Source organism: Heterobasidion irregulare (genome assembly GCF_000320585.1).
Source record: "Heterobasidion irregulare TC 32-1 unplaced genomic scaffold scaffold_07, whole genome shotgun sequence".
Classification (NCBI taxonomy): domain Eukaryota; kingdom Fungi; phylum Basidiomycota; class Agaricomycetes; order Russulales; family Bondarzewiaceae; genus Heterobasidion; species Heterobasidion irregulare.
The window spans coordinates 913,189-934,337 of record NW_009258203.1 but is presented as its reverse complement, the minus strand read 5'-3'; the positions used below and the strand labels follow the sequence as shown (position 1 = coordinate 934,337).

At 51.3% G+C, this 21,149-nt stretch overlaps 9 protein-coding genes across 9 annotated transcripts; 5 read left to right on the top strand and 4 right to left on the bottom strand.

Annotated features, from left to right (window-relative positions):
* Nucleotides 1-172: 172 nt before the first annotated feature.
* On the top strand, nt 173-2,255 carry HETIRDRAFT_452839 (uncharacterized protein; the record flags this gene model as incomplete). The annotated part of the gene is made up of 8 exons (XM_009550008.1): nt 173-220; nt 550-667; nt 724-1,177; nt 1,237-1,489; nt 1,552-1,635; nt 1,693-1,951; nt 2,007-2,083; nt 2,142-2,255. The coding sequence occupies 8 exons, from the start codon at nt 173-175 to the stop codon at nt 2,253-2,255; spliced, it is 1,407 nt and encodes a 468-aa protein (XP_009548303.1).
* A 222-nt stretch (nt 2,256-2,477) lies between these two features.
* HETIRDRAFT_435092 (uncharacterized protein) lies at nt 2,478-4,222 on the bottom strand (the record flags this gene model as incomplete). Its single annotated transcript, XM_009550007.1, has 7 exons — nt 3,803-4,222; nt 3,374-3,752; nt 3,238-3,317; nt 3,088-3,170; nt 2,893-3,034; nt 2,640-2,831; nt 2,478-2,582 (listed from the first exon to the last, which is right to left on the bottom strand). The coding sequence occupies exons 1-7, from the start codon at nt 3,908-3,910 to the stop codon at nt 2,478-2,480; spliced, it is 1,089 nt and encodes a 362-aa protein (XP_009548302.1). The 5' UTR covers nt 3,911-4,222.
* A 550-nt stretch (nt 4,223-4,772) lies between these two features.
* On the bottom strand, nt 4,773-7,512 carry HETIRDRAFT_445514 (uncharacterized protein). Its single transcript, XM_009550006.1, has 3 exons — nt 7,088-7,512; nt 5,685-7,015; nt 4,773-5,619 (listed from the first exon to the last, which is right to left on the bottom strand). The coding sequence occupies exons 1-3, from the start codon at nt 7,453-7,455 to the stop codon at nt 4,847-4,849; spliced, it is 2,472 nt and encodes an 823-aa protein (XP_009548301.1). The 5' UTR covers nt 7,456-7,512; the 3' UTR covers nt 4,773-4,846.
* Nucleotides 7,513-9,064: 1,552 nt separating this feature from the next.
* HETIRDRAFT_477333 (uncharacterized protein) lies at nt 9,065-9,737 on the bottom strand (the record flags this gene model as incomplete). The annotated part of the gene is made up of 4 exons (XM_009550005.1): nt 9,550-9,737; nt 9,418-9,490; nt 9,181-9,363; nt 9,065-9,127 (listed from the first exon to the last, which is right to left on the bottom strand). Exons 1-4 carry the CDS (start codon nt 9,699-9,701, stop codon nt 9,065-9,067), a joined length of 471 nt encoding a protein of 156 aa, XP_009548300.1. The 5' UTR covers nt 9,702-9,737.
* A 591-nt stretch (nt 9,738-10,328) lies between these two features.
* HETIRDRAFT_452835 (uncharacterized protein) lies at nt 10,329-11,447 on the top strand (the record flags this gene model as incomplete). Its single annotated transcript, XM_009550004.1, has 4 exons — nt 10,329-10,635; nt 10,708-11,027; nt 11,085-11,097; nt 11,152-11,447. The coding sequence occupies 4 exons, from the start codon at nt 10,329-10,331 to the stop codon at nt 11,445-11,447; spliced, it is 936 nt and encodes a 311-aa protein (XP_009548299.1).
* A 2,396-nt stretch (nt 11,448-13,843) lies between these two features.
* On the bottom strand, nt 13,844-16,190 carry cpm105 (cytochrome P450 monooxygenase 105; the record flags this gene model as incomplete). Its single annotated transcript, XM_009550003.1, has 13 exons — nt 13,844-13,934; nt 13,993-14,136; nt 14,197-14,306; nt 14,377-14,462; nt 14,521-14,543; nt 14,596-14,768; nt 14,829-14,842; nt 14,911-15,031; nt 15,090-15,231; nt 15,343-15,483; nt 15,560-15,748; nt 15,802-15,934; nt 16,007-16,190. 13 exons carry the CDS (start codon nt 16,188-16,190, stop codon nt 13,844-13,846), a joined length of 1,551 nt encoding a protein of 516 aa, XP_009548298.1.
* Nucleotides 16,191-17,366: 1,176 nt separating this feature from the next.
* On the top strand, nt 17,367-17,570 carry HETIRDRAFT_171744 (uncharacterized protein; the record flags this gene model as incomplete). Its single annotated transcript, XM_009550002.1, has 1 exon — nt 17,367-17,570. One exon carries the CDS (start codon nt 17,367-17,369, stop codon nt 17,568-17,570), a length of 204 nt encoding a protein of 67 aa, XP_009548297.1.
* Nucleotides 17,571-18,891: 1,321 nt separating this feature from the next.
* On the top strand, nt 18,892-19,192 carry HETIRDRAFT_452833 (uncharacterized protein; the record flags this gene model as incomplete). The annotated part of the gene is made up of 2 exons (XM_009550001.1): nt 18,892-19,001; nt 19,048-19,192. The coding sequence occupies 2 exons, from the start codon at nt 18,892-18,894 to the stop codon at nt 19,190-19,192; spliced, it is 255 nt and encodes an 84-aa protein (XP_009548296.1).
* Nucleotides 19,193-19,858: 666 nt separating this feature from the next.
* Nucleotides 19,859-20,699, top strand: HETIRDRAFT_322595 (uncharacterized protein; the record flags this gene model as incomplete). Its single annotated transcript, XM_009550000.1, has 3 exons — nt 19,859-19,951; nt 20,046-20,222; nt 20,298-20,699. 3 exons carry the CDS (start codon nt 19,859-19,861, stop codon nt 20,697-20,699), a joined length of 672 nt encoding a protein of 223 aa, XP_009548295.1.
* Nucleotides 20,700-21,149: the final 450 nt, after the last annotated feature.

Sequence of the window (21,149 nt, the reverse complement as noted above, 5' to 3'; positions counted from 1 at the left end):
TATCATGTAAATTTAATAGCATGCTCATATACGAGTGTGCATCAGGGACGTCGTGGAAGTCAAAGTGCAGAAAATGTGGCGCGGATCATTCGACATAGTGAGCTGTGCGATTTAACACTCTACTCGGAGCTAAGCCTTGCTTCAGCGGATGCCCGTATACACATCAAGAACCATGGGAAACCGGGGCAAACGCGTCGAAGCCGGATATTCCACCACCACCGTATGCCTTCACAAACAATGCCTAATTGTCTCGCTTCTGAAAATAGCTCAGTCCTCGTGCCACTCACATAGTGTGTTGTTCAATATGCGGCAATGATACACATGCATCGAAGTACGCCGTTACTTGTCTTGTTCGCATCCCGCTAAAACCCGTGCCTTGTAGCGCTTGCATATCGAAGGCTGATGATGGTCCGGAGTTTGCCCACCCAAAACCATCCAAGGCCCAAGAGCAACCGTCAAAGCCGCCCAAGCCACCCTTACCGTATGTCCAACTGCTGTACAGCGTCTCTTTGATATATCTATGTAGGGTTACATCATAGCCCTCGACAGCCTAGAGCATATGATATCAACAAGAAACGTTTATCTGAGCAGTTGAAGGAGAGGGGAAATACTGCCTTTAAGACTGAAGACTTCGAGCTCGCGATTGATTATTACTCACAGGCCATCGGTGAGTAATCCTTGTATATCATATAATGGAATACGATCAACTTTGAATGTACACAGAAGGGTTCGACCAAGAGAGTGTTTACTACTCCAATCGTGCAGCCGCATACATCTCGACTAAACGTTTTCGCATGGGGCTGGCAGATTGCCAGCGAGCCGTGTCGCTTCGACAAGACAATCCGAGCGCGAAAGTGCTCCTCCGGCTTGGGCGCTGCCACTTCGCTCTGGGAAACACGATGCCTGCGCTTACTGCGTTGCGCCAGGTGCTTGCTGTTGAGCCCGAGAACAGCGTTGCGCAGGCTTTTCACAAGAAAGTGATCGACCTGCAGGGCCATGTGCGCGATTTTGAGGGCGCGCGTTCGAGGGGCCACTGGCGGATGGCGCGGAGCGCGCACGAAATGTGCGTCAAAGCCTTGGAAGACGAGCAAGGTGAGATCCCGGTGGAATGGAAGTGTTGGGGCATAGAGTTAGACATCGCTCGAGCGAAGTGGGAGGAAGCCCGCGAGGCTGTTGAGTGCGCACCCTCTTCGCCATAAAGGACTACCTCGAGACTGATGTGTATTCCTTCCACAGGAACTCGATCAAGGACTATCCAACCTCTGCCGACGTAACCATGTTACAAAGTCTGGTTCTCTTTCTCACTGGGAAGCTGGCGGATTCTTCTCAGCAAATTCTTGCGACACTTCGCATGGATCCAGACAACGGAAAGGCCAAGCGGCTCCGTCTTCGTGTGAAGACTGTGGAACGACTGAAAGAAGAAGGAAGGGTGTTCTTCAAAGACGCTCAATGGGCAGAGGCTATCACTAAATACAGCGAAGCGATGGAGGTATGGATCGTCATGATCGTACTAGAAGCGTCTTGAAATAGAGGCTTGTGCACCTGATGTAGGTTGTTGGGGAGAAACCCGAGGAAGGGATGGGAGGCCATATGCGAGCAGTGCTCTTGTCCAACAGAGCCACGGCATACATCAAGGTTCGTTACCATCACCCCCGGAGTGATATTGGAATTTTTTGATAGTTTGTGTTCTAGCTTGATCGGTACAAAGAAGCCATGGCCGATGTCAAGGCATCCTTGACTCTCCATCCCACATTCTTCAGGGTCCTCCGCACTCGTGTAACAATCAACCTGCACGAAGAAAGCTTTGATGCGGCCATTGAGAACCTCAAGCAGGCGATGGAATATGCGCCGTCCGAAGCAGAACGCCAATCGCTCCAGGATGAGCTCGATACAGCGGAGCAACTCGCAGAAGAAGATCGCCAAAAACAAAAAGATCACTATAAGATTCTGGGTATGTGTGCTATTCTCTTTGCCAAGCCTGTCTCTCATTCCCAATACGGCCAAAGGCGTCGAGCGCCACTGCTCCCTGCTCGATATAAAAAAGGCATATAGGAGGGAGAGCCTCAAGCATCACCCTGACAAGGTGAGCTTGGGGTATCGACTGTATTGAGAGCCTCTGGGCAAGTTCTAATTTTTATCAGGGAGGAAACGAAGAGAAATTCAAGCTTGTCGCACAAGCGTACATGACACTCTCTGACCCAGCAGAGCGCTTAAAGCATGACACAGAGCTCAGCGAGAATGATTCGTGGCCATAGAGATTCAGTGCCCATACACCGGTAAAGATGTCAGTCTATGCATCGTCGTACACTTTGGATTTAACCCGCTATCATGGCACACTTACCCGATGTACAGAAGCATAGCCTACATACCCCTATCCCACAAATCTCTGTTCTCTAACAAATACAAGCTACAGCAGACCTTCAACATATTGAACGTCGTCTGAGCGCACCGCGGCCTTGCTTCTAGATTTTGGGCACTCATGCTGGAATCGGAACCTCGGCCTGTGGGGTGAGACGCACAGCGTGCCGCCTCTCATCGTCTGCGTAGTCAGGCGTCGCAGAATGCACGGTCACACGATTGTCCTGTTCGTTCATTTCATCAGCTCGGTCGGAGAGGCTTAGCGGTAAGGCATAGCTCACCCAGACAACAACGGTACCGGGCTCATAGGTTGCACGAATGTGGAAATCTGCCCCCTTCGATATATGATCGAGCAGGAACTTCAACAGATATTCGCTTTCCTCGGCCTTGAATCCGACGATGTGCTTGGTGAAGCCCTGGTTCACGTAAAGGGCTTTCTCCCCAGTGACAGGGTGCTGACGAACGAGAGGATGCTGACCAGAGTAGTTCATCAGCAAGGTAACGCTATTGCTGGCAGAGTAAGGGAATACAGACCTCGGTTTCAATGGGCTCCCGACGGACGGGACCATTGCGCTTTATTGAATACTCGGCCTGAGGGACGGCGGTGTGAACAGCTTTCAGCCCTTCCAGACGTTTCTTGAATTCCGGGGACAAACGATTGTAAGCCTCGACTTGACTGAGGAACGATGTTATAATCAGCGAACAGATTCGAAGGTACGAGCTACGAACCTTGAAAACAATGTGTCTCCCCCAAGTTCAGGCTGGTCGAGGACGAAGAAGAAAGTGGTACCAGGTGTTTGCTTCTCGTAGGACTACACAAATGCAGGCCGGGACTGAGCGTTCCACTGAGAGATATGCGAGGGGCAGAAGTGCACTCACGACATCGGAATGCCAGCCAGTGTAATTGGCGCGATTGCCACTAGCATCCTTGAAGTAGTTGTGGGTGGCATCGCGGTAGACTGAGTTGTTCAACTGGTCAGAGCATCTTCAGTAGAGCGACACAAGAGCTCCTCACCAACATGGAATTCAGGGTATCCTTTCACGTTCCCAGATGTCGGATGCCTCTGGATTGGTCCGAAATGACGAGCAATCTCGATTTGACGCTCTGGAGTAAGGTCCTTGAAATCTTGGTCCCTGAACAATACAACCTTGCGCTCCGCCACGAACAATGCGAGCTCGTCGAGGCCTTCCTTGCTGAGTTTTGAGATCTGAGTGCCTTTCACCTCCGTGCCGAGGTACGGGCTGAGGTGTTTCGTCGTGACGCCTGCCGTCAACAAGTTCGGCTTTGCGGGGTCAGCACGAAGTCCAGGGTCGCTGAACTCGAAGATTTCCGTCGGAGGGAATTTCTCATCGACGTCAAAGTAAGGGTAATAAAATGGATAAGAGGGACCCTTCTGCAGATCATTCAGAAATGATACACATGAGCGATGACTAATGTACTCACGTCTTCACGGTTCTTTGGTGTCTCCTCAGTATTCAAGTTAAGCTTCGCGATGCCCTTCGTGGGCTCCTCGAGCGTCTGAGTGACAGTTTCTGCGACTGAGGGTGCCATGGGAAATGTTGTAGTACCGAAGATGTACGGAGTTTGTCTTGTCCCTTTTATGCACAAGAAACAACATCGGGCACTCGCCCGAAGTTATGTGTGCACTGAACGTGGACGAGGGCCGCAGGTGCCGCAAGCATGCCATCCGGAGAGATAATGGTCAATACTGAGCTCATCCACTGGAAAGGCTTATCTGCGTCTCGGTGTCGACCACGGGATACGTTATGCCTGTTGCGTGAGATTGCGAAGACACTGTTCTGAAGAAATTTGTTTAGGAATATGGACCAAGTAAGCACCCAATACAGTAGAACATGGCGAGCTCACGAGGACGGATGGCGCAAGGTGACATACATGTAAGCGCTCAAGGGTTTCGCTTCTAAACATAGTAATCTTACCAATTCAGCAAAGATATTGTGGGGCTCTGTCAATAAAGTATGGTGACGACTGGAAAGGAACGATCTGTCAAAACGTCGTGTATATCACTGTACCTAACTGCGTCAAACGTGAGCGCACAATGTTTAGTCCCCTATGTAGGCTGTCCTGTCAACCATTCATCATGATGGATAGTTCCAAGAAGAGCGAACCACGGCAGCGAAATCAGAGGGCGATATGGATTCACGTGGAAGAGTACTTGTGGTCCCCATGCGTCCAATTCACAATAGCTACGGCCGACGTTTGACCAGGCATCATGCCAATGATGTACTTCTGTGAGGAGATGCATACTCGACAGCAGGCTCATAAAGAGAGTTCAACGAGATGCATCGAGACAGAACTGCCGAGGCCGGTGTTCATGTGAGGCCCGCTATTGACTTCGTTCGTTTGAAACACAGTTTGTCGTCATGATGAAGCTAAAGCGAAACACATGCCAATTAGGACGGGAAAGTAAAAAATCTATTCAGCATAATTTGAGGTTGTCAATGCCATGAAACAGAGAAAGTAAACATATCAACTCGTAGCTGATCGACTTCTCGCCTCTGCCAAGCTCAACTGCAATGCAAACCTCAACTCTTCGTCTTCAATCGCCTCAATCGCCTCTAATTCTGGGTCTCCTTCAAGTGGAGATTGCGATGCGAGAGTGCTAGAAGTTTGAGAATTCGTAACCGATGATTGCGACATGGTCGAGGATGATGATGCTGTGCGACGTAGAGATGCGCTCCACGTATTATCACGCCCCGAAGGCGGAGACCGCCCAGGCGTCGCTGGGATTTGAACGGGCAGGGTGGATGAGATCGAGCTCATAGAAGGGAAATGTTGCACGTCGCGCTCTGCATCGCTCGGCGCGCTTGATGATGATGACGCCTCATATGAAGTGTTGGATGATGTCTCCCTAGACCTAGATGATCCCGTGCCAATGTGATGAGAGGTCTGGTCAGTGCTCTCCGAGGCGGAAGGCGAAGCCAAATGTCGAGAGGAAGAACGAGGCGGAGCATTCAATCGTGGAGACGGAGATGCACCCGAAGGAGAGAACGTCGAATCACGTTGATCGCTTGACGATGATCCTGTTGTTTCATTTTGCCACAAGATTTGATTCCTGCGCTTGTTTTCGTCCTCACGGCTGAGCATGAGGACATAGTCAACAGCCTCACGCTCGTCGAGCCCTAGTTTCTCGAGCGTGGATAGCTGTTCCCGCTCGCGACCAAAAACTTTTCGGAAATACCGTGATTCTTCATTGAGAGCTTCACGAGACTCGGCGATGTCGTGACGCAGCTCGATTTGTTCTGTATCGCAGACCCAACTCCATGAGTAATCTGCTTTAAACTGGACGCTACGGAAAAGGACGCACGCTGCCACTTCGCGGTTGATGCTCGCTTGCCCTTCTTATTGGATGGCTTCGAAGGACCGTATCTGGCACTAGCCTTCCAAGCAATGATCCGGCTGCCAACACTCGCTACCAGCATCTCCCTGTTGAGTAATATCTTGCGCACATATTCTTGTACTGGCGGAGCAAAGGACCGTAACAACTCGAAGGTCAGGATATCAAATATGCTGATGCTTCCTGCAGACGATCCAGCAGCAAGAATAGAATTGTTGAAGGCGATAGCGGAAACGGATCCATCCAAAAATGCCTCTATGCGTTGAACATTCAGGACCGATCCAGTTGTCGCCAAAGGTGCTGCGTTCCAATCATAGACACTGAGGCATCCAAAGAAATCGCCCACAATGACGAAACTTGATTCATCTGGGGTGATTGCAAAATATGGTTGGATGCAGCGGACAGGGGCGAAATCCTTGTCACCAAACGACGTGCACTCAACGTGGCCGGAAAGCAAGTTGATATGATAACGGTAGAAAAGGGCACTGCTGTGATAACCCGCAAGAAGCCAGACATAACCAGGCGACCGCGTGCTCGGGTCGATGAACAAGGATAGTATTTCCGAATTCGATTCCTCAGATTCGTTTGGCTGCGAGACGGTAGAAGTAGAAAAACTTGGAGCAGGAATGCGGAGATAATTGGCAAGGGGCTGAGGTTGTGAGGAGACGTCGCCGTCAAGAAAAGCGGAGTCGAATCCAGAGTAGATGACTATATCGCCACTTTCCAAAGCGCCCACCACGACTCCGTTTGCCAAGTCTTCCAGAACTTTGATGCACGGCTTTCTATCTCCCGCTGACACTGGGGAGGTCCAGAGACAATATAAACGCTCTATGCTCCAGATCTTGATAGCGCCATCCGCGCTCCCAGTGACGCAGCCTCGGCCATCGCTAGTCCAAAGGGCATCGTTCACGGCACCTAGATGTTCTTCCTCTACACTGCTATGATGTATTTTCGTCGGAGTCCGGGGAGCGACCATTGTTCGTGCATGGGTTATGACTGAGATTGACCCATTCCTAAAACCCCATATGATCTTCGCTGATCCACCTTCTGATCTCAGTGCACAGGTAGTCACATTGGGCGTAAACTCCGCGTTGGGATTGCCGACGCCGACGCCGTGAAGGCTCCCAGTCGTGTCAAGAAACCCCTTGACAACTTTGCCATTGAATGGAAAGGAGCGCGCGACGATGCCATATTGCAGAGAAGAACTAAGCAGTGCGTCTTCGGACAAAAGATGGATGTCAGAGATGGTCGAATGATGCGGGACATGAGTGATGGTCGCGTTGCGGGAATACGACCATCGGCTGCAACGTAAAAATGCATTCGTGAGTATCTCGCACAGGCTTGTCATTCTACACATCATGTACGACACCGACCTCCTAAGATAATACTTGGTAATAAACTCCCTCTTCCAAGAAGGTTCAGATCTTCTTAGAGTGAGACAATTCGTGTCATTCAGGTCGCTCTCAGGCTCGATGCCCAAAAATTGACAAGTGAATGCGCGATGCCAGACATTGTCGTCCTTTAGGTGTTCGTACAGCTGTTTGTTGACCCTGCAAAGGGCAAGTAAAGAAACTGGGTCAAGATAGCAAGTGATATGGGTGAGAGATTCTGAGGGTAGCGACAGCAGAAATGGGGCTGAGTTGGTGTCGGTGCCATGTTGATTGGAGTGAATATGATATGATTGGGATGCCTTGCGTCGGTACTTGTCTTGTGGAGAGATACCAGTGAGGCGACCGTGCATAAAAGACGAAGATATAACAAATAAGAATTGTGTAGCCACAGACAAGGGATCGTCTGCGTTGTGGTCGAGAGCAACGGCTGAGCAACGATGACTCGTTGTATACGCTCCGCGCAGTGCCTGGGTTTTTCCATCATTACTATCGTTGCACCAGATTTGCAAACGGGATGGGAGGTTCAAAATCGAGCTCCTCGCAGCGTTTTTTGACAGCACCTTTCGAAAAAATTCAGTTGTTCATTTAAGTACTCTTCAAGTATGCTAGTTTTTTTTAAGAACAGAAACTGGGTGCAGCAGTGAGGAAGCAATAGATAATGGTTTTTAGAACAGAGTTCTCTCAAAGATGCTCAAGATCCCTCAGATCCTTGAGTTCAATTTCAAGAAAATAAGATAAGGAAGATAATCAGGTACCACTGAGGACATATAGAGCATTCTTTTTGACTTTGAAGACTTCAATGCTCTTCACCAAATTGTTTTTGACGGGCAGTGTCCGATGGCAGGCAGGGTGACAAGGAGCCTCGCGCCGCGTGACGCTTGGTCATCTTTTTGAAACACCGCTTCGCAAGTCGCCCCGCAATCAGAGTTCAAATTTGCATGTGTGACCCGATCGTCAGAAAGATTTGCAACTCTCAAGTTTTGCTCGTTTTCGGACTCTCCTTCTCAAACATTTTACAACAATTCTGTCCATGGCCTCAAAAATACGAAAAAATGACAGGACATACTTCAAGATGTTTTCACATGTGTAATAAACATTTTGAGCGAAAAAACGTATAATCCACGATACCATGAAGTTTTTTTTTCTGTAACTCCGGTGCAACGATAGTATGTCCTGTGTGATGTTCCCTGGTATTGCCAAACATGGCGCTTTTGTCACATAAACTGTGACAAAATGATGTCATCGAAGAGAACATTGTCCTTTTCCAGAGATTTTCCACAGAATCTTCATGATAAGCACTCCGCTGAAGCGCTGAAGTTCAATGAAATTCAAAAATTAAGAAGATTTGAAAAGCAGGTATGGCATGCTGAAGCATCGAGTTGATCAGCACTCATAGTGAGAATCGACACCATTAACTCCCGGGTTGGCTGTTCTGCGACGAGACGATCTAATATCATGATCGTTTTACAGACACTATACGGAAAGATGCCCTTCAGTTTAGCATGACTTTATCAGCGTTACCCCATAGATAAATGTAAGCAAACCTGGCACGCATCACAGCACTCACCAGGACTGTGGTAGGCAGGCGCATAGGCTTCAAGCGAGGGAGCCGAAAGCGAGGCTCAGGCGAAGACCAGGGTCTGCAGTGGATTCATTTGTGCAGTGGCTTGTGGTGTTTGGATGTTCGTGACACCGACACTACTGGCTGAACCAATTGCTTCGAGGACTAATGAAGCTCAAGCTCAAGCCTACAGAATCGGGTTTTTCGTGTGTGAATCAGACCGATACCATTGTCACGCATTTAGGGCGCACGAATGATAAAACAAGATCATGTGCTAGGCACTTGAGTGATCTCTGGTGGGAGAGACTAGAGAAATAGGGAAGATTGGATCGTCATTAAACAAACACCAGCAAATATTCATGCAAACCCTGGAGCACCGCTTGATCTAGCGCCATTGATCATACCAGTCGGCGGTCTGTCATAGTCCTGACAATACATCCTGTTCCTGCTACCTCTGTCAACTAAACAGTTTCAATTAACTTCTGCCCATCGCAGAGTATTATACCAATCATACCTTCTCGTGCCATCCAAGGAGTACACTCCCACTGACGTCTCCCCAGCCTGGGATGGCCATGCCCTTGTAAAGGTACTTCATCAGATTATCTTGATGATCCGAAGTAAGAGACTTGACGACAGTGGGAATGTCTGCACTCTTTGTGCTGTTGAGAACAGTGACAAGGGTTTGTAACGTCAAGTTCTGCACAACACCGGGTGAGCGGGTTGATGCGGGGTGTAGGACTCCAACGCGCACCTTCGCCTCCTCGGCATTAGACCCGTATGGTGGGTTGTCTAGAATTGTCGCCAAAGCGCCAGGTATGTCTCCCCTTGGTCCAGATGCGACTGCGTTAGCGATATACCTCCGTGGGGCGAGCAGCAGACTCACTTTGACAGTGAGCTTCTAACCTCGGCTGCCTTCGCTTTCACCTCCGCGACGGCTTGCTCTGGGGTGCGTGGATCCGGATCATAAAGCTCGCTCTCCAGTAGCACATCCTCATCGAAAGCATCAACGTCGATTTTGCGAAAGTTCACATCCATTGTGGCAAGCGCAGGGCATGGGCTACAGGTCGTGACGACAGCGCGTCACGGCTCACTCGATTGCCTTATCGAGGTGCATCATCGGGGCCGAGGCCGACATTGCAAGCACCATGCACGTCCTCGCCAACATGGCACTGGCGTGCAGCCTGCCATCGTCGGACAATTCGGTCAGAGTACAGACTGGGCCCGCCTCGACAGCAGCCGAACAGATGTTCATCACGGTCCAACCATCCTCCTTTGCACTATAAATCAAATAATGGCTGAAAACCTCGACATCACGTTCGGTAGCAACTATATATAAGTCCAGCAGCTTTCTTCGCGGAACCTCTTCGCTACGGAAATGCATCCAGACCCCTCCACCCTTCGTTGACTTTGCTTCACATTAAACGTGAAGGGCTCTCGATCTTCCCGCATGACCTTCGGTCCTTTGTGCAGCTCGCTGCAGATGACTTGACACAAGCCAGACCGACTCCTCGTGTTGACACACCTCTGCAATGAGGCAGTCTATCAGACATATAATGTCGCCAGTAAGAGGATCATTCTCTTTCGACGACACCAAACCATACACAGCTCGTCTTCGCAACTGACACCACCCCACCATTGCTCTTCAACTCCACTATTCCCACAATGCTTGACGCATTTAGAATCAAGGAGTTCGACCTTGAGCCCGTATACGAATCGTGGAAGAACCCTCCGATGTTTCTTGGCAATCCGAAGAAGGATCCGCCGGTCGACGAATGGTTGGCCCAGATTAAAGCCGGCTGCATCGAGCGCAAAGTCCCGCAGGAGTACTGGTACAAGGTTGGCCAGCGTTACCTCGGTGACAAGGCGCGCGCACGATTGAACGAGCTGAAGGCCGTTCTCCGGAACATGCACGGCGGAAAGTACAGATGGAATTGGAAGAAGTTCAAGGTGGCTATGCGGAACATGGGTTGTACGTACATCATCATCCATCCATTTGACCTCATATAGGATTTTACATCGTCTGACGCGTGTGGCTGCCCAGGGGATATTGATTCACAGAAGACAGAGACCATCAAAGTCCAGAGCAAGCCATCTGGAATATGGTGGGTCATCAGCGGAAGGGAAAAGGAGGCCCCTGGAGACGATGACGGCAAAGGGGAGAAGGTGGAGGGCAAGGTCGTGGAGAGTCACCAGAAAGAGAAAGCCAAGGGGAAGGCTGAGAAGCCGATCGAGGCCCCGAGCACCACTACGACTAGAACGATGGCGGGGTGGCTCTCGCGATCGCCCTCGGGGTCGTCCGTCAAGACCATATCGTCAACTCACAGCGCTGGGAAGGATTCCGACAAAGGTGACACCGCAAGCGTGAGTCATTGGAGCGTATTTTCGCCTGCAAGCTCCGCTGCCGTGACTCCTGCTCAGTCCCCTGGCGAAGGTGGGCTCCTTCTCGGCTTTTACGTATAATGACATACTAATTCGCCGTGCATAGTCACCACGACCGTCGCTCATGCCCCGGTCTGGCTCTTAAACGCCTGCAATGCTCTTGATTTCCTGACCACCGAGCATCCGAAGGCTATGAGCGCCGTCTCTGCGGTCCTTATCACCGTCGGTACTCTCCCTGCCATACCCGCACTCGCCGGTGGAGCAGGAGGCGCAATTCTCGCTTCACATGCTGTTCAAGCTGCTGGAGCTATCGCTGTCGGCTTGGGAAACTGGCTCAAAGCATCGCAGGAAGCCAGTGCTGCAAGACTTGCAGGGGGTGCCAGCGGCCCTTCTAGCCGATAGGCGACCTGTCCCGGACGATAGGCGAGGGAGATGGAGTGGGGCAATTTCATTATTCGAGGACCATATGGACTATGTTTATTTACGGATGTTTAAATGATGTATTTCAGGCAGGTCCCGAGTTGTATAATACTTACCGGTGGAGAAATAACGTGCATTACGACTAGTTGGAGCGTGAGCGTCGCAGATGAATGCGGAGGTACTGGCAATGAACGGGGTGATTTCTGTCTACTTGGGCGCAACATCAGCCTTCGTATCAACGGCGCAACCGATCTGAACACTTACTCTACATTTACATTTATAGGCCTAGTGTCAACGGCTGACTGGTGACAACTTTTGACAACGTCTGCTTCCAGTGATCCCAGTATGAAAGAGATTCATCAGCCGAACATTCTTGGTTCTACGGAAGATACCTTTTGAAATTGAGCTTGAACGATCGAAATGCAACGTACCTTTGCATCAGGGAGGGCAACAAAAGTGCCATAGCTCAAGATATGTACATCGTGTTGGCATGATCCCCGATTCGTGCGCGAAAAATGATCCGCTAGAAAGCAAGTCGAGCATTTGCTTTGTTCTTCTTCAGGATCTTAGACGCTTGACTATGCGCAACGATTGAGCGGATCGGTGCTCGGTGTGACCCTGATTTCCGTGATTCCTGTCTTTTTGAGAAGGGCGAGGCATGCTTGAGGTCTATGAAATAGAACGTAAGCCGAGAATCAAGAATATTTCGAGAAACTTCTCATAACATTTCACTCCGAGTCCGCTCACCCTTTTTGAAAGGGCGCCGTTCACCGGTGGAAATGGCCGCGACCTTTTGGGACCATAACCACGAAGAATCCGAGGCATTTCACGGAGTGGGGACGTGAGACTGCTGACCATCCCTTGGGATGACCGGTGATAGACGTCCTCGACGGCTATTGTAAAATCTCCTGTTGTCACGCGCGGTTGGACCTGGGAGCCATTGCGGCTGTCCGCGGGATCATCCCATGCATTCCCTGCGACGTAAAGCCCAGGGGCACAGAATTGTGCTCTAGAAATGTAGTTCTATCTCTGTGACTTCTTCTAAAACCGCCATTCGATGAGAAGACAAAGAACGACACCTTTGTTGCACATCGTTGACGGACGGTTCAAGGTCCTCCACACTCCGATGCTAGTCCCGCCAGACGCTGGAAAGCGGTTATCTCCGTCGTCATCAGTGCGCTAGCAGGCCGAGACTGAGGCTTGCCCCATATCAGACCAAGTGCGCGTCCCGCTAAAGCTTCCAGTGTTTGCCTGAGAGTCAGGGAGCTGCCGGAGAAGGTTGTGCGCGACTGCAGCCGTACGCAGGGGCCTGTCATTGATTGGTAGAAGATGTCTCCGTCGACCTCATTGTAGACCGCTGTGGATAAATGGGGAAAGCACATGCACAAGTGAATGAACAGCTTATGAGAATTTCAAGGTTTGAAGGTGCCCGCTCCGTGATGGAGTGTGGATGTCTCGATCGATGCCTGCCGGCCTCAGAGCCCAGAGCGAGGAACCCGCTGATTGTCGCACAAGAGAGGAATAGAATGAACACCTGTCGGGACAACATTCTGCCCTTGGTAGTCATAGAGGTTTTCCCGAACGCCCGTATGCCATTATTGACACGACCCTCGAAGTAATATGAACGTCACACCACAGGTCGTATCGGACGAGCCATGAGATACACTTGAAATCGCGACGGGTCAAAGTCATATCCCGAATTCGTTGCATGAAGCCGTCAGAAGAGGGGATTTAGGTCGGGAGGGTGAACTGTAGGAAGCTGAGGTCATGTTCGAAATATCAAATCGCTTGGGATAACGTCAAGTGGTCTCCTCGCAAGCGGCTGTTGGTGTTAATATCTATGCTTCCATGGAAGCCTAGTCATCGGCGACTTCAGGACAGTACCCATATCGTCTAATGCGGTTTGGGGAACGGAGCCGCGTTTTTACACTGCTATCAGCTTACGCGTCGGATAAATCAGGTATTTCTTACCAGCCAGAAACATTCTTTGATGGAATCAGAATGATTGAAATGATGAACGGAAATGAGCAACAGCGATTTACTTGTCAACCCCGTCTGGTAGCGAAGAGATCCGTGCCACGAAACGAGAAACCGAATGCCGCCACGGAGCAATGTTTTGAGAGTTCCAGTCAAGTGATGTTTGTTTGTCGCAAGCACCTATGTTACAGTAATAAAGCAAGCAGTGAAGACATAAATGAGAGCAGAAAAGCGAAGCGAAATACATGCATATGGAGAAGCGAGAGAGAGTAGTAGTCGTCACAATGATACAGTTACAATTCATCACGTGATGGGTATAAGACGTTCTTCGAACCTGAAGAAGCTAGCGGAGTATGTTGCATCGGTATGCTCAGTACGTAGAGGGAAGGGCACAATCTCGATCAGCCAGCCAAACTGCTGATGATCTCGTGAATCAGTTCGACTGCTTTCTGCGACCTCGGCTTAATACCGCATTTGAAGGGTTTAGGGTGTCTGAGGCCCATATTGGTACCAATCAGCAACCGAGTGACGGCTATAGGGCAGAACATACCGCACGAAGTTGGTGCTAAAAAGCCCCGCGGGGATGATGTCTTCGCCTCGCTCATCGCGTGCCCTCGAAATCCGGAAAGTTGCGAGCACACAGGCGGTGATGAGCCATATGTTCGCATCCCCGAACCATTGGCCCGGGCAGACCCTGGCACGAAAGCTATCCGTATCAAGCTACTTGCACATCATGTAGAAGGCAAGTGCGTACCGCCTTCCAAACCCGAAAACAGTATTTTTGGGATCCGTCACCTCGGCGGTTGCGTTATCTTGATGCGCAAAGCGATCCGGCCAGAAGACGTTCGGCTCTGGGTACATGTCCTCATCGCGTGTCATTGCCCTGACCATCTATTGGTAAGATTTTGTAAGTTTAGGATGGTAAGAAAGGCACTGACCATATGTTGGGGACGATGATGGTGTCCCCTGGAATATCATACCCGCGATATCGATCATCCTTCATAGACCGATGTGGAAGGCCTGTCGGTATATTTAGCGAAAGAATCAAGATGTGCACTGCCTAAACTAGCAAATTTACCAAGAGGAACAGGGGCACCCCAACTGAGAAGATGTAAGTGAAAAATTTAGACAGAGTTTGTGGGTGTAGAATTACCGATATACCTCTTTGATGACACATTCGAGATATGGAAGAGAATGAGCTTCTCTGTCATTAAAATCGGGGAGACGGTCGGGCCCGATGACACGATCAAGCTCCTCTTGTGCCTTCGCTTGGACTTCAGGATACAGAGTCATCGCGAGGAAGAAGGTATCGAGACAAGCGCTTGTCTATTCCCATGGATCATGAGCGTGGGTGTGAGAAAATCCAATCGACGAAGGAAGACGAACCGTATCTGTCGCAGCTGAGAAGGAGCCTTTTGTGAGTGCAATTCTTATATCAATGTGATTATCGAATTTCCAAACAAATCACCTCCGTAAAGGACCCCAGCTGCAGCTTTTATGTCTTCTTCCTCCTTCAAATCGGTGGGATTCCCAGATTCCTTATCAACGAGGAGACTGGACGTGAACGACGGGATGGCGGTACCCGCGGCCTGGGTCAGAATGTGACCGATGAGCGATGTTTTCTCGGAAACACTCTATGTTACTGACCATGGTCCTTTTTACCATCTGGAATGGCGCATCAATCATTCGGTGCACCTTCACACGCGTCTTGGATGCATGCCTCTTGAATCCTGCGCCAGGCATCCAACTTGGCAAATATTTCACTGAGTCACACAAGACATATGACGTTCTTCAGCGCCTAAGACGGTTCGAATTGGAGCTAGGCCACCTACATGCAGGGCTGTGGCACATGGCATTTTCAGTGTCCAGACTGAGCGAGAATCAGAGTAACCAGGCGTACAAGAAATCAACAAGCATCGACCCGGGGCTTCCCGAGTTGACCGTGTCAGTCGCGGCCTCCTCGGCGAGGCGTACATACAACTCGTCAACCGAGTTGACTGTGTGTCCGTATGCTATTTTCATGATCGTCGCCGCCGAAAATCTGCGGAGAACGAAAGCACGGGAAGTCAGCTTTCTTCCAAGTCGAGCACCCTGCTGTTTCTTCGAAATAGGCGAACCTCCGCACGTGGCCCATGAAGGAATCCGGTGACTCCAGCAGTCCGAGCAGAAGCGTGCAGGCCTCCATGCGCTGCAGAGGGCGAAAAGCAAGGATCGCCTGTGGGGAAAATGCTTCCTGGATTAATCTACGGTGCTTGCGGAATCGCTCGCCGTAAGGCAAATTGGTGAGCACGGAATCCCAGCCCATCCTGTAAAGGGGAGAATTAGCGAGGGGCGCTAGGGCGCGGGCGAGGGCAATCACATTTCGGCAATGAGAACGAGACGCGGGCGGCAAGAGTAGTTGAGGCTTCGTTTGTCCATCAGATCACGCGCGGCTCGGAAGGAGTTCAGAATAATCATGGAGCGCCCGAAGATTCTGGCGTGCATGACGTCCCCTGTTACAGAGAGAGAGATAAGGACGATCTGTGAGCGCGATGCCAGGTCATGCGCGTGTATGATGGCCTTACCAAATACTTTTCCCCACTCAGCGAAAGTTTCTTGCTGGCTGTCAAAGGAGGCCATCTGGCGGAGATTGCCTATGAACGGGTCCGCAGGAGGACCCGGGGGGAGCTTCAGGCGAGATGCAGTGATCCATCGGTAAAGAAGGAAGGTGGAGGTGGCGAGGGCGAGGAGGAGGATATCCGCGTACATGATGACTGGGAGGTCGTGGAAATAGCTGTGACGAGACCGACCTTCACACAGCGCGAGGGGAGTGGATTTGATGAGTGCATCGAGGGTCGCTTTTAAAGACGATGGGAGAAGCTGCGAAGATCGGACATTGGATTCGGCGCTCGGAAACATAAAATTCTTCTATCTCGACCCCCAGACTCCCAGGACGCGAACCATACGAGATCATACGTTGGCGAGGGCACGCAACCGAACCGCAGAAGCCGACCCCGTTCGCGAACGGATCCACGTGCAGTTGAAGGCTGGAACAGAGTTCGAGTAGGTACGACACAACGAGGCGTGTCAACTGGCAAGACACGAGAGATTGCGGCCACGGGAAGTGTTGTTTAGCCAAGGCATCGAAGCGAGAGCTGTGGATGTGTGGCCGGTTGAGGGGGCCCTGTGAGCAGATCGAGAGGGGGCCAAGGAGCGGAGAGGCGTGCGACGAGGGTGATTGGCTGCATCCAAGGCCCTGGTCACGGTCTAACCCGATGAATCAGAGATTTGTGTCCAGCGACTTACTCACCTCTCCGATCGCTCACGTACACATTCACTCCTCATTGCCCTCGCCGTCCACCCTTTGCTCCATTACTCCCGACTCTGCTGCCGTCAACGAGCGGGCCAAGCTCATACACGCAGCCGCAAATTTATAACACGTCGCGGTCTAGTGTACTACGCCGTGCTTGTCGCCTAGACTCTAGCCCAACCCGGCGCTTCCTACCCTTGGAGGGTCATCACCTACAGCCGAAAGGCTACGGTCCCGCTTGTCAACGGTCGACAGACAGAAATGAGGACAAATTCTCCACCATACAGACCCATTCTCGGTGACCTTGCGTTCATTGATGATCGTTCCAGTGTCGGATCTCTCGAAACTCCGAGGTCGTCCAGGTATATCATACAATATTTGTTGCAAGTAGTTCCCCTCCCCCCCGCCACTTCTGCTCGTGCCCTTTGACTTCTCCATGTTTGCCGTCACATAGAGTGATTGACCTCGAACAGCGAGCATTTGATTGATGCCGTTGCCTGTGGAAGCAACTCAAGCCTGATTACAATGGCAGGCGCTGGGCTCTCCTGCGAAGGTCCCCTTCTTCTAGAAGAGCCCGATACGCATGCATGAATTGCATGGGGTACATAACGATACATCGGGCTCGGGCTCGGGAGATGATCACAAGCCTCTCGGCTCCCGCGCGTAGAACACCCGCCCTGACGCACCCTTGTGAAGGTCGGCCTTCCGCTGGGTTTATCGAGCTATCCCCTTCTGACGATGCAGATGGAGTTTCACGGGCTCGCATGAGGAAGGCATGCTCCCCCGAGAGGGATCATGGGAGCCGGAACCGTGACGAGCCTCCGCGCTCCACTATCTAGCCACTTTGCTCGATGCGACACCGTCTGAATTTATGTTCATCGGTTCCTGGAAGATTGTCTAGGTATGCTCATAAACTTTTAAGAATTCTCTCAGCGCGCGCGAAACGTTGACCAGTCAAGAAGCCGATGCTATTCTCATCCGTCCATTGATGTTTCATGTCGCGGAGTGGTACGCTATCGGCACTTCTCTTTTGGACCGTGATCATCCTCACAGGCTCTCACGCGCAGGCGGCAGGAAGGATATTTGCACATAGATACGCGCAAGTCTGGTAATTGTTCTTCGGAGAAAGCGACGAGCATCACGAGCGCGCTAACGCCGCCTTTTGGAAAACAGAGCGGACTCCGCAGAAGCCCAGGCTGGCGACTGTTTCGTACATGCTGAATGCTCATCTGTTCTTCAAATGTCTCTCGCTGACCGGCGATGTCGAGCCCAGCCCAACCTGACCCACTTGCTGTGTTTCGTCAAGCCCCGATCTCCCTTGCTATTCCACCTGCCCCCTTGATCTCCCGATGCGTACGAAACTTAGTTATCGAGTTTGGGAGGCTCGCTCCAAGCGCGTGTCAAGTCCGTCGAGTTCGGGTGCTTTCTCCGTCCCCTTTCTTCCGTCTTCGATCGCCAGTTCCGAAAGACAATTGGACATCAATGCATCGTTGTTGGAAAAACTGCGCTAGCGAAACGCTCAGCTTAGCCAGTCAGATGTGGCAAGAGAAGATCGCCTGCTGCTATTTCGAGCATTCAGTGTGTGCGTCCAGAATTGTCGGTCTTAACTACTGCTCGACAAATTTACGTGGAAGCCGCCGCCAAAGCATTACTTATACTCTTTTGAATACTCTGCAAGATAACATCTTGACCTACTTATAGCCTCATTGCACTGCCACGCCTGCTGTCTCTCACATGATGCGGTCGGCCGTGGTCCTTTTCCTGCGTTCTCGACATAGATGCTCCATAGTGCAGAAAACATTGCCTGGGCTCTGAAGTTCCCGCTTTAATTGCGAGCGCCTGTCGCTTGCTCGGACCGAGGAGTGAGTACACGATACAATCTGCACATCAGACAGACATGCGGATTCGAACCCTCCACTACGGATGTAAATCTCATAACTACAAACGTTGTCAGGTGGGCTTGGTACAGTTGGGATACTCGGCGGACGAGGATACGTATTTTTAAAGATGGGCGTCTGCGGATGGCGTCTCGCACACGCGGCTCGGGCATGCGGCGGAGCTTCCGAGCCTTCGTTGATGAGCTGTTTTTTTCCTGTGAAAATTTTGCTTGCTCAAGATACATGACGCACCTGCGAAAGAACTTTCCCGGAGCCTTGGAAGATGTCTGCACTGAAGCACGAAGGCTGTGCTCCTTCCAACGACCCTACTATGAGAGAGCCGGAATTCAACGGAAACCGTTACGCGATGGAGTTTTTCATTCAGGATAATTGGTCAAGGATCCTGCTGTCGAGCCTGCCTACAACTGACTGCTCTCAGCCTTGCCGTGTACTGGTCTCTGCGCGCCTACAACCCCATGCCCCTGCAGCTAAAGCGCCCGATGGCTCGAACGATCTCGAACAACGCGGAGGTCGTGAAGAACGGCCGCTATGCTGACGCCATGCTTCGCGAGCCATCTGGCTGAAGGATACGTGTCCAGGTTCTACTCGTGTCCCACCCGTGATGTATACGTGGACGTGATAGAAGGATTGATTCAGGGATTCAAGAGGAAGGACGCATGGGATCAGATAACAGGAATGGTCAGACGTGTGGCGTAGTCCAACAACGTTTGCTCTGAATATATACCATCCGTTCTCCACGACCTACATCCCCTCCAGCTCTCGATTTCTGAGCATATTAAGGCGCACTGATTAAGCACTTGCTTTGAGATCGTGACATATACGAACCTGACCGAAAACCTCGCCCCGACCACTGCTGTCGTCGAATTGGCCGCTCTCCGCCTCAGTTCCGAGATTCCGCACGCGCCATGAATTCGCCGATTCTCGTGTGGATGCTGTACATGAACCGTGAGGTGACGCCCGAAGTGAGCAGCCACGTTCCTCGTCTTGCGCCACACCCTTCCGTCCCTCCATTCCTCCAACTCCCCCTTATCCTCACATCCGAATCCCTCCTCAGGAATACGACAAATGCTTCGACCTCGTCCAGAAGACCGTCCCGCACGCCCGCAACGTCGTACGTAACCCCACCTCGGGTGAATCGCTGCGTGAGTCCTCCTCTTTTTTTTTTCCGAGGCGCTCTCGCACAGTAACTAAGGACCCACTGAGGACTCTCAGGCCAGCTCATAGGACATATGATGCCTTTGCTGATGATGCGGCACCGCCGGATCCCCCGCGCGCGCTGGCGGGACCACGTCACGCCCTCGGGAAAACATTGGATAGAACAGGTCAGTGTCATAACGCCCTCCAGATGCCTTCTATCAACCTTATTTTCTTCCATTCGTCTGCGACTCCCAGATGCTTGATCACGTTAATCCGGAGTTCCATCTTCGCTCGATGATAGGCTACCACCTTGCTTGGGAAAACTCGCTCGTGGGAATGGTCATGGTGCAAGGGAGGCAGCGCGAGGTGACCAATATCGGGATAGGTGTCAAGCAGCTCGCTGTAGAGCCTCGAGGCGCGACGGTGACTGCCTACGTCGAGTCGCTATCGCACAAGGTGCGTGGCGCTTATCTTGAGCCCGCGCGCGCGTCCGATTCTGACATAGAGCTTCCTTTCCATATTTTCTTTTAGCTCACCCCACTAGAGCAGTCCTTCGTCACACCCGATCTCGCCGACGACGTTGCCCTTCGGCGGCTCTGCATTCTTCTCGCACTTAAATCCGCGTACATCAAAGCCATTGGGCAGCCCATGGGCTTCGATTGGTCTCGCCTCGAGTTCAACATCCCTGAAGAAACATGTAGTGGCGATGGACAGCCGCTGCAGGGCTGGGAATTCCGCCTGTACAAAGCGCAGCTTGGCGTCCAGCGCAAGGGCGTTCTTGTCGAAGAGTCCTACCAATGTGTCACCGCGCACTTCCGAGGCACACCTGACTCCAAGTTCATCTGGCAAGACAACAACAAGGAGCTCGAGTCTTGGGTCCAGTTCATCAACATCGACCAACTCACCAACGTCATCCCGAAGCTATCAGATTAGCCGCCTCTCGTTACAGCGGCTTCCGTTATGTGTCTGTCGTGAAATCTTCTGTGTCCCTTGCGTGCTCACCTATACCATCGTCCCACTCCATCATTGTTTGCCTCACGAAAATTTGTTCGTACACTTAACACTGCGTGTAATTCCTCCTATTCTCTCCTATCTTGGATAGTTCTTGTTGCTATCGTCCGGCTCTGGCAAGTGTTTTGCACTGCTGCTTTCACACCACTACCTATTCATTGCTTGGATCCGTTGTATGTTGCCAAAACATGGGGGGGAACATAATAAACAAGAAACGATTGTTTCGGCTAGAGACAAGCTATGAGACGCTGTTTAGGCACTATCGGATATAAGACAGGGTAGGCCCAGTGCTACTATACTATGAGTTCGCTTGCAATGCGGCTGTCAGGCTGTCCTTTCTCCCCGTAATATACACCACAAAAAGAGACCCAG